Source organism: Chelmon rostratus, chromosome 17, assembly GCF_017976325.1.
Source record: "Chelmon rostratus isolate fCheRos1 chromosome 17, fCheRos1.pri, whole genome shotgun sequence".
Taxonomy (NCBI): Eukaryota; Metazoa; Chordata; class Actinopteri; order Chaetodontiformes; family Chaetodontidae; genus Chelmon; species Chelmon rostratus.
This window is the reverse complement of record NC_055674.1, coordinates 8,901,463-8,914,364: the sequence shown is the minus strand read 5'-3', so window position 1 is coordinate 8,914,364 and position 12,902 is coordinate 8,901,463. Positions and strand designations below refer to the sequence as shown.

General features: G+C 40.3%; 2 protein-coding genes across 2 annotated transcripts; one reads left to right on the top strand and one right to left on the bottom strand.

The window, feature by feature from the left end:
* The first annotated feature begins 1,677 nt into the window (after window positions 1-1,677).
* Window positions 1,678-4,597, top strand: tnfsf14 (TNF superfamily member 14). Its single transcript, XM_041957385.1, has 4 exons — window positions 1,678-2,178; window positions 3,410-3,443; window positions 3,531-3,605; window positions 3,792-4,597. The coding sequence occupies exons 1-4, from the start codon at window positions 1,984-1,986 to the stop codon at window positions 4,178-4,180; spliced, it is 693 nt and encodes a 230-aa protein (XP_041813319.1). The 5' UTR covers window positions 1,678-1,983; the 3' UTR covers window positions 4,181-4,597.
* Window positions 4,598-8,467: 3,870 nt separating this feature from the next.
* Window positions 8,468-11,930, bottom strand: LOC121621283. The gene is made up of 4 exons (XM_041957694.1): window positions 11,557-11,930; window positions 10,820-10,879; window positions 10,262-10,328; window positions 8,468-10,047 (listed from the first exon to the last, which is right to left on the bottom strand). The coding sequence occupies exons 1-4, from the start codon at window positions 11,821-11,823 to the stop codon at window positions 9,689-9,691; spliced, it is 753 nt and encodes a 250-aa protein (XP_041813628.1). The 5' UTR covers window positions 11,824-11,930; the 3' UTR covers window positions 8,468-9,688.
* Window positions 11,931-12,902: the final 972 nt, after the last annotated feature.

Sequence of the window (12,902 nt, the reverse complement as noted above, 5' to 3'; positions counted from 1 at the left end):
TGTAACACTCACTAACTGATGACCCATTAAGCAATAAGTGAATACCCAAACTCACAAGGACGTGATCATCTTATAATGGTAAGAAACAGGAATTCATGATGCACAATGATGCATGATTCATGATTCTGTAAGTGTTAGATTCATGATATAGTCTTTTATTAGGGTGTTTCCAAACACATTATCATATTATACAGGTACAAATTAGATTCAGATCATGCACCTACTAAATTTCATACTAGTAGGTTTAGTTCTAAGTTAAATGAGCATGAATTGTAAGCATGAACAGGTAAAAATTAACATTTTAGAATCTGAATTTTTGATAAACTCTCTTTGGTTTTTTTTTGTTGGAAACAGTTTATAATTGAATTATGTGATCGCACAAGTCTGTGAGATGACGTTCTGACTAAAATTCTACTTTCTGAACCATTTAAGATCACCAGGGTATGTCCCAGGGATCATCTCTGTCTCGATATTTAATTGATTTAATTTGATTTGAATGAAATCAAGTAGTAAAGAACAGAAAATTGCTCTGTTTGCAGATGGTGTTACCTTGCTTTTTTGTTTGTTTTAATAAGATATTTCAATACCAGCTTTTAAAAGTTAACAGATGAAAAAAAAAAGTAATGTTGGTACAATAATCAATACCTCAAATAATCAAATTATGTTAATGACTGAAAAAGAGAGAGAAATCTCACCACATAAGTCATTGGAAAAAGCCCACACTTTCGTCTCTGGAAAGAACCACCAGAAAAAAAATGCAGTGAAAGACGTTTAACATCATCAGCCTGTAACTGGCTTCCATCTGGTTCTACCGAAACCGCAGAGTCTAAACAGGACCTGGGAAGTTGAATCTAATGAGGGAAATTTTCATTGTGTGGGGTGTGAGTGTGTGTGTGTGTGTGTGTGTGTGTGGTCATGTATTACTCATGTTGTGCTGACTTAAATCTGTTCACATGGTCACATTGGACAAAATGCAAGTCCCCATAACATTAGCCATTAAATTTTTGGGTGAGGACTTTGGTTAAGGTTAGGCTAAGGTTAAGTTTAGGTTAAGGTTAGGGTGAGGCAAGTAGCAGTTATGGTTATGGCTAGGGTAAGTCTACCGGAAATTAATGGAAGTGTCTGTAGTGTCCACGGTTTGTCTGTTATGGGCTACTGTAGAAGCATGGCGGTGCAACATGCGTAGAGGAGGATTCTAGGATAACAAAAACACAACAATTCTTATCTTCAGGTGATTGCACAGTAATGAAAACATAATTACGAATACTGTGTTTCATTTCTGCCGCAGCGTTTCCACCCTAACGCACGTCCTGGGTTAATTTACCAAACATAAGGTGGTGTTCACCCCACCCTAGCTGAGTTTTTTTACATGCTGATGCCTCGCAATCGGGCTCTTTTCCCCGCAACAAACGCACAAAGGTCAACTTCGTGGATAACAAATGACTAGTGGTTCAGATTTTGACCAGAAGCTCCATTTTGGTCAATTGTTTCTGGTGTCAAACTAGAAGAGAAGCCACAGAGACAGTGCATGCAAGAGAGGAAGTGTAAACGGAGATACTACAACACTGTTACTGTCACAGCAAAGTTGGGGGGTGTGAAGAGGCGGCACTGTGCTTGGTCTCCTGTTTGTGATGTCGCCTGCTAACTTTAGGCTTCATAACTGATCGGCTGTCAGGTTCTGCAGCTGCACTTTACATGAACTGCACTTTCATTTTGATGTTTGCAGTTACTGAATGCGGACGGGGGGCTGCTCTGAGAGCTTTACAATATGCTTTGGTGATACATCGTTCTGAATCTGTTCTGTACCCTGACTACTCATGTCTCCACTTGAGCCAACCACAAGTGAGCCAACCCATTCTGCTACTTTCTCACACGTCTCTGTCTCTTGTCTGCGTGACACTGAAGCAACAACCTCTGACAACTGACAGCAGCGGTTAGCTCCACACTGCATCGTTTTTCAGCTACGCAGAGAGCACTGTAGGTATGGCCGAGGGTGGATATCCCTCTCCGTATGTGGTGGACAGCCGTGCCCCTTGGCCCCCAGTGCCACCCAGGCTGAGACAAGGACAACGGCGTGCCACGGTGGCACAGACCCTGCTGTTCGTGCTGGTGGCCGTGGCGTTGTGCGGCATGGCCATAGAAGCCTGCTTCATCTACCGTCTCTACCAACATGAACCTGTGAGTATCAACCCCATCCCAGAGCCTGCGTCTACTTACAGTACCTTCCGCAGTTTCACCCTTTGATTTCTTGTCAACTGAGAGTTGCGGCACTTCTTTTTTGTTTCCTTAAATTTCCTGTTGAACCACTGTGATCTCACTTTCGTCATGAAAGCTCATTCAGCTTTAACACCTTTCACCTCTCACTTGCAGTTTTTGCCCAAAACACCAGTTAATTTTCCTTTCAACACTGGTTGTAAGTATTCATAATGGGATTTATTCCGGTTTTCTCAGCAATATCTTGATTTTCTTGAAACAAAGGAGTCATGCATATTTATTGTATTGTACTATGGAGGTCAAATCTCTAGACAACGATAGCAAAATACAGAAATTAGCGACCTTAGGACTTAGGACATCATGAAATGTAAAATTTCAACATTTGTGAGTTTTATATAATAAATATACAATACAAGGTAAATTATCATTGTTTATGTAACTTCTTAATATGTGCATTTCAGTCACAGAGTGCTTTGCTGTCACACAGTGAACGTAAGGCATCAGTAAGGCGAAAGATTCTCACAGTAGAAACTATACTGACACTCCACTCATACAGTTTTCTCCAAAAACTGCTGAAGGGAAATTAATTTTACTTTTATGGGGAAGAGAGTGGAGTAGTGATGGAGAATTACATTAAAGTCCGGCCCATTTACAGGGAACTCAGTTTGGCGTGCCCGGGGGCCATGGCCATGCAGACTTGATGTTCCATGATGGTGGACGGTCACTGTGACTCAGTTTCCTGTACTCATGTGATGCTCTGTGTGAGGGCAGCAGTCACGGGTTTGGGGAGGTGGAGGGGGGGCATAGCTTCTTGGTATGAAACTGTTTGATGTAGAGTATCTACACACAAGGGACAGCGCAGAAAAGGAAGTGGTCTATTTCCTGTAGCACGATTGTGATCTACCTTTTGTGCATTACCAGAAAGTCCTGCTTTGTTCTGCAGAAAGATAACATCGTGGAAACAAAAAAAAAAAACACGAAGGGGTCCTTAAACACTATTCAGATTTTATGATGTGGAGAATTTTGCAAAGATTTGCATCTAATTTACATTTAACAACATTTTTGCACCTTTTTTCACAATTGGGTTGCATATCCACCAAGGGGGATGGCGTCTGTTGCACATGTGCATGTGCTAACTCACGCTCACAAATATACAAATGCAACTGCGAGGTAAAACATTTTATTTGCATTGCAGGGCACCTCAGCATCATCCTCTAAGATCATTGCAGGTATGTCTCAGCATTTTTTTACTCAATTCATGAATATCTTCAGTTTTTTAATCCACATCAGAGACATTATATCTGGTCGTCACACAGGTGAAGACGTCCCTCCTCCACCTACCAAGCCCAGTTTTGATATTCTTCCTTCCAAACCGGTTGCACATCTGACAGGTGAGACCAGTGTTGATGTCCCTTGTTTACCATGGCAGAAAATAAATTGCATATATTGCCGTGGTTATTGCTAGTGAAAGTGGGTAATCATGCGGTTTGGGCAAAACATTTTTCTATGTAATGTGTTCCTCATTTTAAAAGCTGTTTTTTAAAATAATCAGACTTCACGTTGTTGCTCTTTCCCAGTTGGAGAAAGCATAGTTCATAAAAATTACATCCTGGCATGGAACATGGACTCAGACCCTCTCCTCTACAAGATGGACTACAATGACGGACGTCTTTTAATTCTGAAGGAGGGTTTTTACTACGTCTATTCCAAGGTTTCCTTCTCAGACAACGGTATATTTCACCACTCTGTTGAACTGGACACTAAACTGTTCGCTGGGAAAAGCATATCCCTTCTGTTATCCAGAAAATACTCTGAAAAAATATCCACCAACAGGCTATCCAACAGCTACCTGGGTGGAGTGTTTCACCTCCACAAAGACGATGCTCTCTTTGTGAAAGTGAATAATGCCTCAAAAGTTGTGCGATCCAAATTCTCTGAAAACACTTTTGGCGCTTATATGATTTAAATATCACATTGATATTTCACCATGAAACTGAAATTTTGGGGTAAGAGTCAATAAAAGCGGATGCAAAATGTTAGAGAATCTTTCCGAGGATTAATGAGTCTCTTTGTAAAGACTGTGGTGACGAAACCCCTTTCACTTTTCACATCAGGGACTTTTTATATGCTTACACGTACTCACTTTAAACTTAACCTTCTGAATGTTACAAAATGACTCATCATAGACAGGCTATAAATATATATGTCATGTTAATGCTAAAATGTAAGCATAAAAACTGTAACGTTACACACTTCTTTTTATTCTAGCTGAGGCACATACTGCACGCTATTTGTTTGTTCTTCCATTGGTAGAATGAATGATAGAACTGCTTTAATTCCACTGTATTTATGCAATGTATATAAAACAACAAAATAAACAGATATTGATTTATTGAAGTCTTGCTCATTGTTTTCCTCTAGCCTTTCCTACAGGCCTTCATGCAGCTGAAGTGAGCTACTGTGTTCACTTCCTGGCGAGGCTGCTCTCGAGCCTTTGCTGAGTGGTCTCAGCAGCAGCAATGCATCACCCACTCACTCCAACGCCTCCAACGCCACATAGTGTAAACGTGTATTTTTTGAGGCCGAACATTTGTGTCAATGTGTGAACCACCTTTAACTGCAGTGTTTTTATGCTGTGACGCTTGTTTTACAGTGCAGCTGCACAACATGCATGACAGTTTAGGTTTTTCTGCTTATTCAGATCAGCTTATCTTCTGCATGATCGTTTACATTTCGTCACCACGGTGACAAGCATGCGTGTGTAACGAGTCAGCCTTTTTGTTATTTGTCTTTTGCATCTCTCATGCAGTCACCGTTGCACTTTCCCTTCAGCTCCGTCTGTTCGAAGAAGCCGCTCTTGAAAACACCCACAGAGTTGTATATTTGTAAACTGAAGCGGAAGTGGTAGTGGGGGCCGCAGGGAGGGAGGGGGTGTCAGCAGATTGCCTGACTCACTTTCCAACCCCAGATCTGGAGAGCAAGAATGTACTGTAGCAGGACCGTGTGTGCATGTGTACTAAACAGGTGGGTGTGTTGGTTAAGTGAAACTCAGCTTCATTGCCCCTCAGGCATGCGTTCATGAGTTTTGTTCAAATCAGTTTAACAGCCTGAGTTGAAACTAATCACAGTTCAGGCTTTGGCTATATACAGTCTGAACGCCTTAGTCAGCATATTATCTGTCAAATCATGGGTAGCCTTGGCTCTGACATTTTTACACTCTCCTTGTATTGTAATGTATCTTGAATGCGTCTCAATGCATGTGTGAGTCACTATCTTCCAGCGCTGGCTGACCTGTGAGGTGTGAGAGACTATCATAGCAAAGGAGGGGGAAATGCAACAGCTGTGTGGTTGAGAGTCATGATGCTGGTTTTTCTCTCATCATTTAACTTTTGTCTAGACGTGACTTTTACAGAGAATCCGCGGGGGATGAGAGTACTCTATTGCTGGCTACATTCTCAAGCTAATTATTCACATTTCCTCATATGAAACCAACATTTTCCAGCGTAAAAGCCGGGCTGTGCTGTCAGATATCGCTGTGCCGAGATACTGTCAGCAGCGTCAGTATGAAGAGCAATGAAGAAACGTGCAACACTCAGAGCGACATTTCTATGCAAAGCAAAATTGAAAGTGGTGGTCGCTATACATAGCACACAGCCCACAGCTAAATGCTGTCCCCTTGTGTTGGGCTCTAGATGAGGTACAGTAGCAGGGGGGTGCTGACATCTAAATTATCTGTAAACAGGGTCAAGGAGCTGAGAACAAACAGGAAATTCATTCCTTATGCTTGCACATATTTGATAGTAATCTTAAATTAAGGTATAAAGTCCAGCAGCTGGATTTATAATAGTGCTTTTTTACTAAAAATCCTGTCACATGTCTTGAATTCTGGGAAATCATTCAATATAATGTGTTGATCATTAACTGTCTCTATAAATAACAGCAGAGCATGCTATTCAATGAGTGAACAGTAAAGGCATGTCACAGTGACATTTTAGTCAAAGCAATGGAAAGAGGTGATGAGGGTTTTCACACAAGCCGCCACATTTCTTAAGGTGGATACACAACTTTTGTACCGCCTGCCTTAACATCGGGCAGCGGAAAGCATGGGTAGGAACAAGCCAACCCATGCAGATGCTTCTAATAAATAGACAGAGTGGGTGGTAACAAGGCATGTCTGCTCTTTGGATTAAACATCTTGGACCTCTCCTCAGTGTAATCGAAAGCTGTGGTGGCAACAGCTAATACAGTGAGCAGTACTAGATATGGCACTCTGTGGCTGAGGTTTGGAAAATGAAACCTCAGTAACCTGGAAAATATGTGTCTTGGCTGTAATGACTAATCATGTTCCAGTGGCCTTTTGGGTGTTTCATCACTTTTGTGATGTAGGTCAGTATATATGACGTGGGATGTTTGTGTAAATTGCAGATTTTTTATCTTGTTATAGAGGGAATATTCCTCAAGAGCATCTATTAGTGACTCATTGTCTGCAGGGTCTCACTGTTAACTTATGAACTCTCACTTTTACTTTAGGGTCTCAAAAATGACTGAAAGCACTAATTCATCGTGGTAATTTCATTTGGCACTGGAATGATTTTCAACCAATTCCTGTATTGTTCTTAAAGGATAATATCTCTCAGATGACATCATCATCCAAAAGAAAGTCTCAAAGGTGTCTTTGAAGGTCCTAGCATTCTGTCTATTTTCAACTGTTCTCTGGCCAGTCCTCAGATCTTTTCCTCCTGGTTTTAAGCATACAGTTGTCAAACCTTGATGCATCTGTTCTGACTAATTTTTGACCCATTTCCAAACTGCCTTCTCTATCTGAAGTTTTAGAAAAAAAATGGTTTCAACCAATTAATATTCCATCTAAACCATCATAATATTTTCAAAAAATGTTTTAGAGCTTTACACAGCCAAGAAATAGCCCTTGTTAAAATAGCTAATGAGCTCCTCCTCACAGCTGATGTGAAGAAGAGTTCAGCTTTTGATACCATAAATCATGCTATTTTGATTGCGTGCCTTAAACAGTGGATAGGCATCTCAGGCTCAGCATTGAGTTGGTTTAATTACACAGCAGGCATCACCTGTGGTGTACCGCAGGGCTCAATTCTCGGCCCCATCCTCTTTTACGTCTACATGCTTCTACTAGGTCATATAATTCACAAGTATAATATTTCTTTTCACAGCTATGCTGATGACACACAATTATATCTACACATAGATATAATGATCCCAACTGCTTTACTACTCTCAGAAACGGACATTAATTGCCATATGTCACAAAACTGTCTTCAGTTAAATGAAAGCAAAGCTGAACTAGTCCCATCTGAGCAGTCCAGCAATAAAAAGAATCTTACATGATCTACATCTAGAAACGATGCAGAAATTTTTTACAGTGACCTGACTTTTGAGGAGCATGTAAGGAGCGTTGTGCTGTCTTGTTTCCTTCAACTCAGAAACGTGTCAAACATTAAGGTCGTTTTATCTTGTGCTGATTTAAAGATGGAAATGCATGCTTTTATTTCATCTTGTCCAGACTATTGCAACTCTCTCTATACCTTCTTCAGTCAGAAGTCAATCTCATGTCTTGCTTAAAATACTGCAGCTACAATTCATACACTAAACATAGGGACCATGTCACCGCAGTCTAAGCACCTCTGCACTGGCTACCAGTAACATTTACAATAAATTTTAAGATTTTACTAATTACTTTTAAGGCACAGAAAGGTCTAGCCCTCAGCGATACTGCTGACCATTTAATTCTCTGTGAGCTGAAAAACTGCTTTAGATTCTCAGGGAAGGCCCCTTTTGGCTGTTCCACAGCCTCAAGACTAAAGGTCTGAGGAAATCAGGCTAACAAAATCAGTTCCTTCCTTTAAATCTAAGAACACACTTTACTATGAATCACTCCCTGTGCACTGCTGTTGGGGAGTTTGGAATCACTGATGAGTCTTCTATCTTTTGTATAACCCTTTAAACCTATTTTTATGAACTGCGTCACACGTGCATGTTATGTTTTGACCTGCTCTTTATCATACTTTGTTGATATGTTTTAAGTTTTGCCTGTTTACCTCAAATATAACTTTTTTTTTTTATTAATGCTTTGGTTTTATTGTATGAAGCACTTTATCAACATTGTTTTTAGAAAAGTGCTACACAAATAAAGTTATTATTATTATTGTTTTGATAGATTTACACAAGCCATCAGGCGTGTTCCTTCTTGCATCAAAAACAAATGAAAATGACTGACAAAACCAAATATTTCTCTCAACATCTCTTAACACATGAAACTCTCCGCACAAACCACCTCGAGTTGTGATTTCACGTGTCATAATGTGTACTGCAAGTAGCGACGGAGATTTGGAGGTGAGTTCTGTGAAGTCATTTCACTTTTCATTTTAAATTTAGACTTTGGAAAAAGTCACTTGTGATTTTGAGTGATTGTGTAAACAAATAAATCCCAGTTCATTTTTCTTAAACATTTACCAACCACATTGTCCTGTTTGTACAATTCTAGCTACATATTACTGCAATAATGAATAACGAAAATGGCAAATACATTCCAGTGACTCTCTAACAATATATGTATATATATACAGTATATGCCACAAAATAACATTTATTGTCACATAGTGACATATAATCATTGGCTTCTTACTGACCTGTCCATTGAATTTTGTTAAATACGCTATAAACCTCTATACTTTGTATATTTTAAGCTAAGCAATAAATAAATACAACATAAATATAGAACTTGCACAGTTCAAAACCAGAACTAAATCATCAAGTAGCAAATAGGAGAGCTGTGCAAATAACACAGTTGTGCCGATAGCTGTGGCACAGAATAATACATTCTTGCAGTTAACTACAACACATTTTGAATGTAAGAAACCTCAACGAGGAAATACAATTCAAACAATCAAGTAAGATTGCACCCCCCCACCACAAATACACACAAAAAAGAAAAAAACAACAACAATACACTATTATTTCTGTAGCACTATACAGCTGAGTTTGGAAAAAAAATCTTCCTCAAGCACCACTGCAGAGAAAAAGACCTGTAGTGATGACCTCAACCTTAGACCAATCCTCAGCTGCTGTATAGTATATTTACTTTACTGGCCAAAGTAATTGAATCATGCAAAATCTTGTTTAAGGTGGATTTTTCTTTCAAGTAGACCAGAATTTAACAGGGTGAGGTTTTTGCCCAGCCTGTAGGTAAAAGACAGTCTGTTCAATCCAGCCCTTTCATCCATTCTCTGTAGCTCAGTCAACTCTGACTGCAGGAAGACAGTTAAGTGATTTGCTGATCTGGTGATCCAAAGGCAAAGACAGAGATGTGTTTGGTAACAAGAGAGCAACAAGTACACTCTTATCATCTATGCATCTGAGCAGGTGCTGCTCAGAGCAGGACGAGTGCACTGGAGGATGCCAAAGATTTTAAATATAGATGTGTAATGTATCTGAGCTTTATCTAAGGCTTGCGCATGTAGATGATATCCAGGTGGGTGAGATATTCAGTTTCATCGATTTCACAGGTCGGCAGTTGGAACACCAGTTTCCCTCCACCAGATAGCACCTGCGCCTTTCCCAGGAGGCCCGTGCTGCATGTGCTTGTCTGAATCCCACCCTGCAGGAGGATGTCGTTGTTCCACGTCATATTGACCGGGCTCTTCAATCCCCCTGTTTCGTTACATGGACACTTAGATGACTTCAGTGTCACCTGAAGATATACAAAGTAATATCCATCTTTCTTTATTTGCAGATCTTTTCCGTCTTCTGAGACCAGTTCATTACTTGGATTCCTCGCTTCCCATTTAAATGCGCCATTGACTGTGGGTGACAGAGAAGGCTGCTGTTAGAGTTTGTTATCTTCCAATTGTATGCTGAATATCTTGTGTTGAGTGGTAATTTCATACAAAGCAAATATGCATCACCAAATGTTGTAATCAGTGTTGAAATGACATGAGGATATTATGTACATCCAACAGCTTGTGAGCAGTCATACATTCTGAGAAAGGAAATACTTAAAATAGGACTGCTTTACCTGCAGTTGCCCTATAGGTGATCATTTGGCCTTTGCCCAAGAGAAGCCCGTAGTCAGGGGGAGGCGGCTGAAAGAGGAAGAGACCTATTAATCTCAAAATATAGAAAAATCTAACATTAAGTGTGGTGCCTGCATGGTTCCCACTGTGACACACAGACCAGCTATAAAGATACAAATTTGGTGTTGAAACATGGTGATGAGAGCATCTCCATCTTACAGTGAGAACAGAACAGATCAATCATTATCTTCTGAAGGAAAATGAAGAGACAACACTTTAGTGGCATTTCCCCGAATGTGGCAATGACGTCACTGTGCTTCCTCCAAGACGTGAGGAGAGCGGTTTGACTGTCTGACATGAGTAACTCAGAAGAAAAGTCGTTTGAAATAGATCTGCCTGGTCTGCACGATTTGCACATCTGGAATGTAGGGATTGCCGAACCTGATGACGATAACCTGACATCTTAATCAACAAGAACATGCGTGTTCAGAGAATATGTAAAACACAACACAGTGAGGTCAACAGGAGAAGCACAAACTCTGAAGCTGTGGTTATCTTACCGAAGGCGTATTGTTTGCTTGGAATTGGACTGTGCGCGCTGGTGCTACAGGGCTACTGTTCTGAGAATGGAGAAGGAAACAGAAGCACAGAATATGCTCTTAATAAATTTTACAAGAGGTTTTGAAGGACAAAAGTGCCGGTGAATGAAGGGTGTAGGTGTAGTAACGGCACTGAAGTTCTCTAAAAGGCATTACGAAAATTGGTTTATGAAATGGCAAATCAATTATTTGAATGGAACATATTTTCTATCAAAAGCATTATCCTTTAAAATATTTAATTAAACAGTAAACACATGTCATTATCAGTCAAACAGAATCCTAGATTTACATTTCCTATACATGTATACCAGTGGGGCTTCACTGCCAGTGTGTTTATTGTGCTGCTTTGAGTTATCTCCTGCACATGTACTGAAACCTTTCTATCTGAACACTATGCAACAGCTCTCAGTGTTTGGGAGTAATGACAGGGGGTCTCTGTAACCAGCTGCAGACCACAGGCAGGAGTGTCTTTCTCACCAGCTGTGAGAGCCAGCTACTACCAAAACCACAAGACAGACAGATGCACTGCACAGGTGTTTTAACCTACCGGCATTGACATTCATTATATTCATTCAAATGTGATGTGAGGAAAACTGTTGTACAAGTTGAAAAAATAAAGTTTGTATCTCATCAGTCATGGCCATGAGATGTTGTAGTGATCTATAAATTCAATCTGAGTATGTTTTAAGAAGTCTCACCAGGCTGCGATGTCCAGATGTGAAGACGATGATGATGAACACAGCCTGGATGATGGAGAGGATGGTGGTCCACAGCAGGAGGACATGGATTAGGAACTGCTGGGTAGGCTGTGGCATCGTCGGTCCGGAGGCAGAGCTCAGAGCAGCCTGAGCCTGGGGAGCGCAAGAAGGCAGTTGTTGAAAGCTGATGACTTTACAGGTCCTGAGTTTCCTCTGCGATGCACCAAAGCAGTGCGTGTGCTCGCTTCCTGAGCTCAGTGTGCGCATGTGATGAGGACGTTTTGAGGTCTGACAGTGTTCTGCCGTGCCCGGAGTATCTATAGAACAAAGAGTAATCCAGACGGTACTTTCCCCTGTATGCTGCTGAAGGCAAACACAGCAGGCCCAGATTGTATCTGCATTTTGGGGCTGGCCCTCTGCTCCTGCTCACCACAACTCGCACAAAAAAGAGGAACGAGAATCATTATCAGTGGGACAATAAAGCAGTGAAGAGCTTTGACTTTATAAGGAACGTCTGATTAGTGCAGTAGGTGTTATCCTTGTTAAACTAGTTCTTTGCTAATATCGAAAGTCATTGCCTTGCTGTTTTTCTTCCCAGTTCCCCTTTCTTATTCTATGTTTTTATATTAAATATGGCAGACTAAAATTACATAACACAACACTAGTCTGGAGCAGGATAAAGTACAGAGTGTGAGTAAGGATTTATTAGAATACTTCAACACAAATATAGTTTATTTATTCAGCCTTAAATTACTGAAGCTTTTAACTTGGAATGCTAAATTTTTGCAGGTCAATAACACCAGAAAATATAGAGTAAGAATGAGTAAAATGAGTAAAGTATACAATATACTCAAGAGTGAAGTTAATGGGCCATAACATTTAAGAACCTATTACACGCCAGGAGGAAAATACTGTACATTCCTACTGTGTAAAGGTCGATCAGTTTCAATACTATTACATAATTCTACACTGGGTACAAAAATGTACTTCCTCAACTGTTCAGTCAAGAATATCCAGTTATTAATGCATTTTGATTAAACCAAACAATCAGCACCTAAGCATGATTATCTTTATCTGATCAGACATCACTGCATCAAACTAACTGCCACAGTCAAATTGGTAGAGGAACGAAAAAATGTCACGATATGTTGTTTACTATTTGCACTTCTTGAAAATTCCGACCTGCATCTAAGTTTTGATTGAGGTCAGTAATCGTGGTTTCACTTTCTCCGTTTGTACTTTGCCTGGGGAAAGTTTCATGGCAGCAAAACAGGATGGGCTTTGGTTCAGGTATGTGTCATCACCCTGAATAAATGACTCAAAGACATGACAATACCTGTAGTAGG

Bases quoted from the DNA above. Each gene is read 5' to 3' on its own strand.
- LOC121621283 (XM_041957694.1), bottom strand. From the start codon at position 11,823: ATGCGCACACTGAGCTCAGGAAGCGAGCACACGCACTGCTTTGGTGCA. The intron at 10,880-11,556 runs GTGAGACTTCTT...CTCCATTCTCAG, and splicing joins CATCTGGACATCGCAGCCTG to AACAGTAGCCCTGTAGCACC. The intron at 10,329-10,819 runs GTAAGATAACCA...TTCCTCTTTCAG, and splicing joins AAGCAAACAATACGCCTTCG to CCGCCTCCCCCTGACTACGG.
- tnfsf14 (XM_041957385.1), top strand. From the start codon at position 1,984: ATGGCCGAGGGTGGATATCCCTCTCCGTATGTGGTGGACAGCCGTGCC. The intron at 2,179-3,409 runs GTGAGTATCAAC...TTTGCATTGCAG, and splicing joins GTCTCTACCAACATGAACCT to GGCACCTCAGCATCATCCTC. The intron at 3,444-3,530 runs GTATGTCTCAGC...GTCGTCACACAG, and splicing joins ATCCTCTAAGATCATTGCAG to GTGAAGACGTCCCTCCTCCA.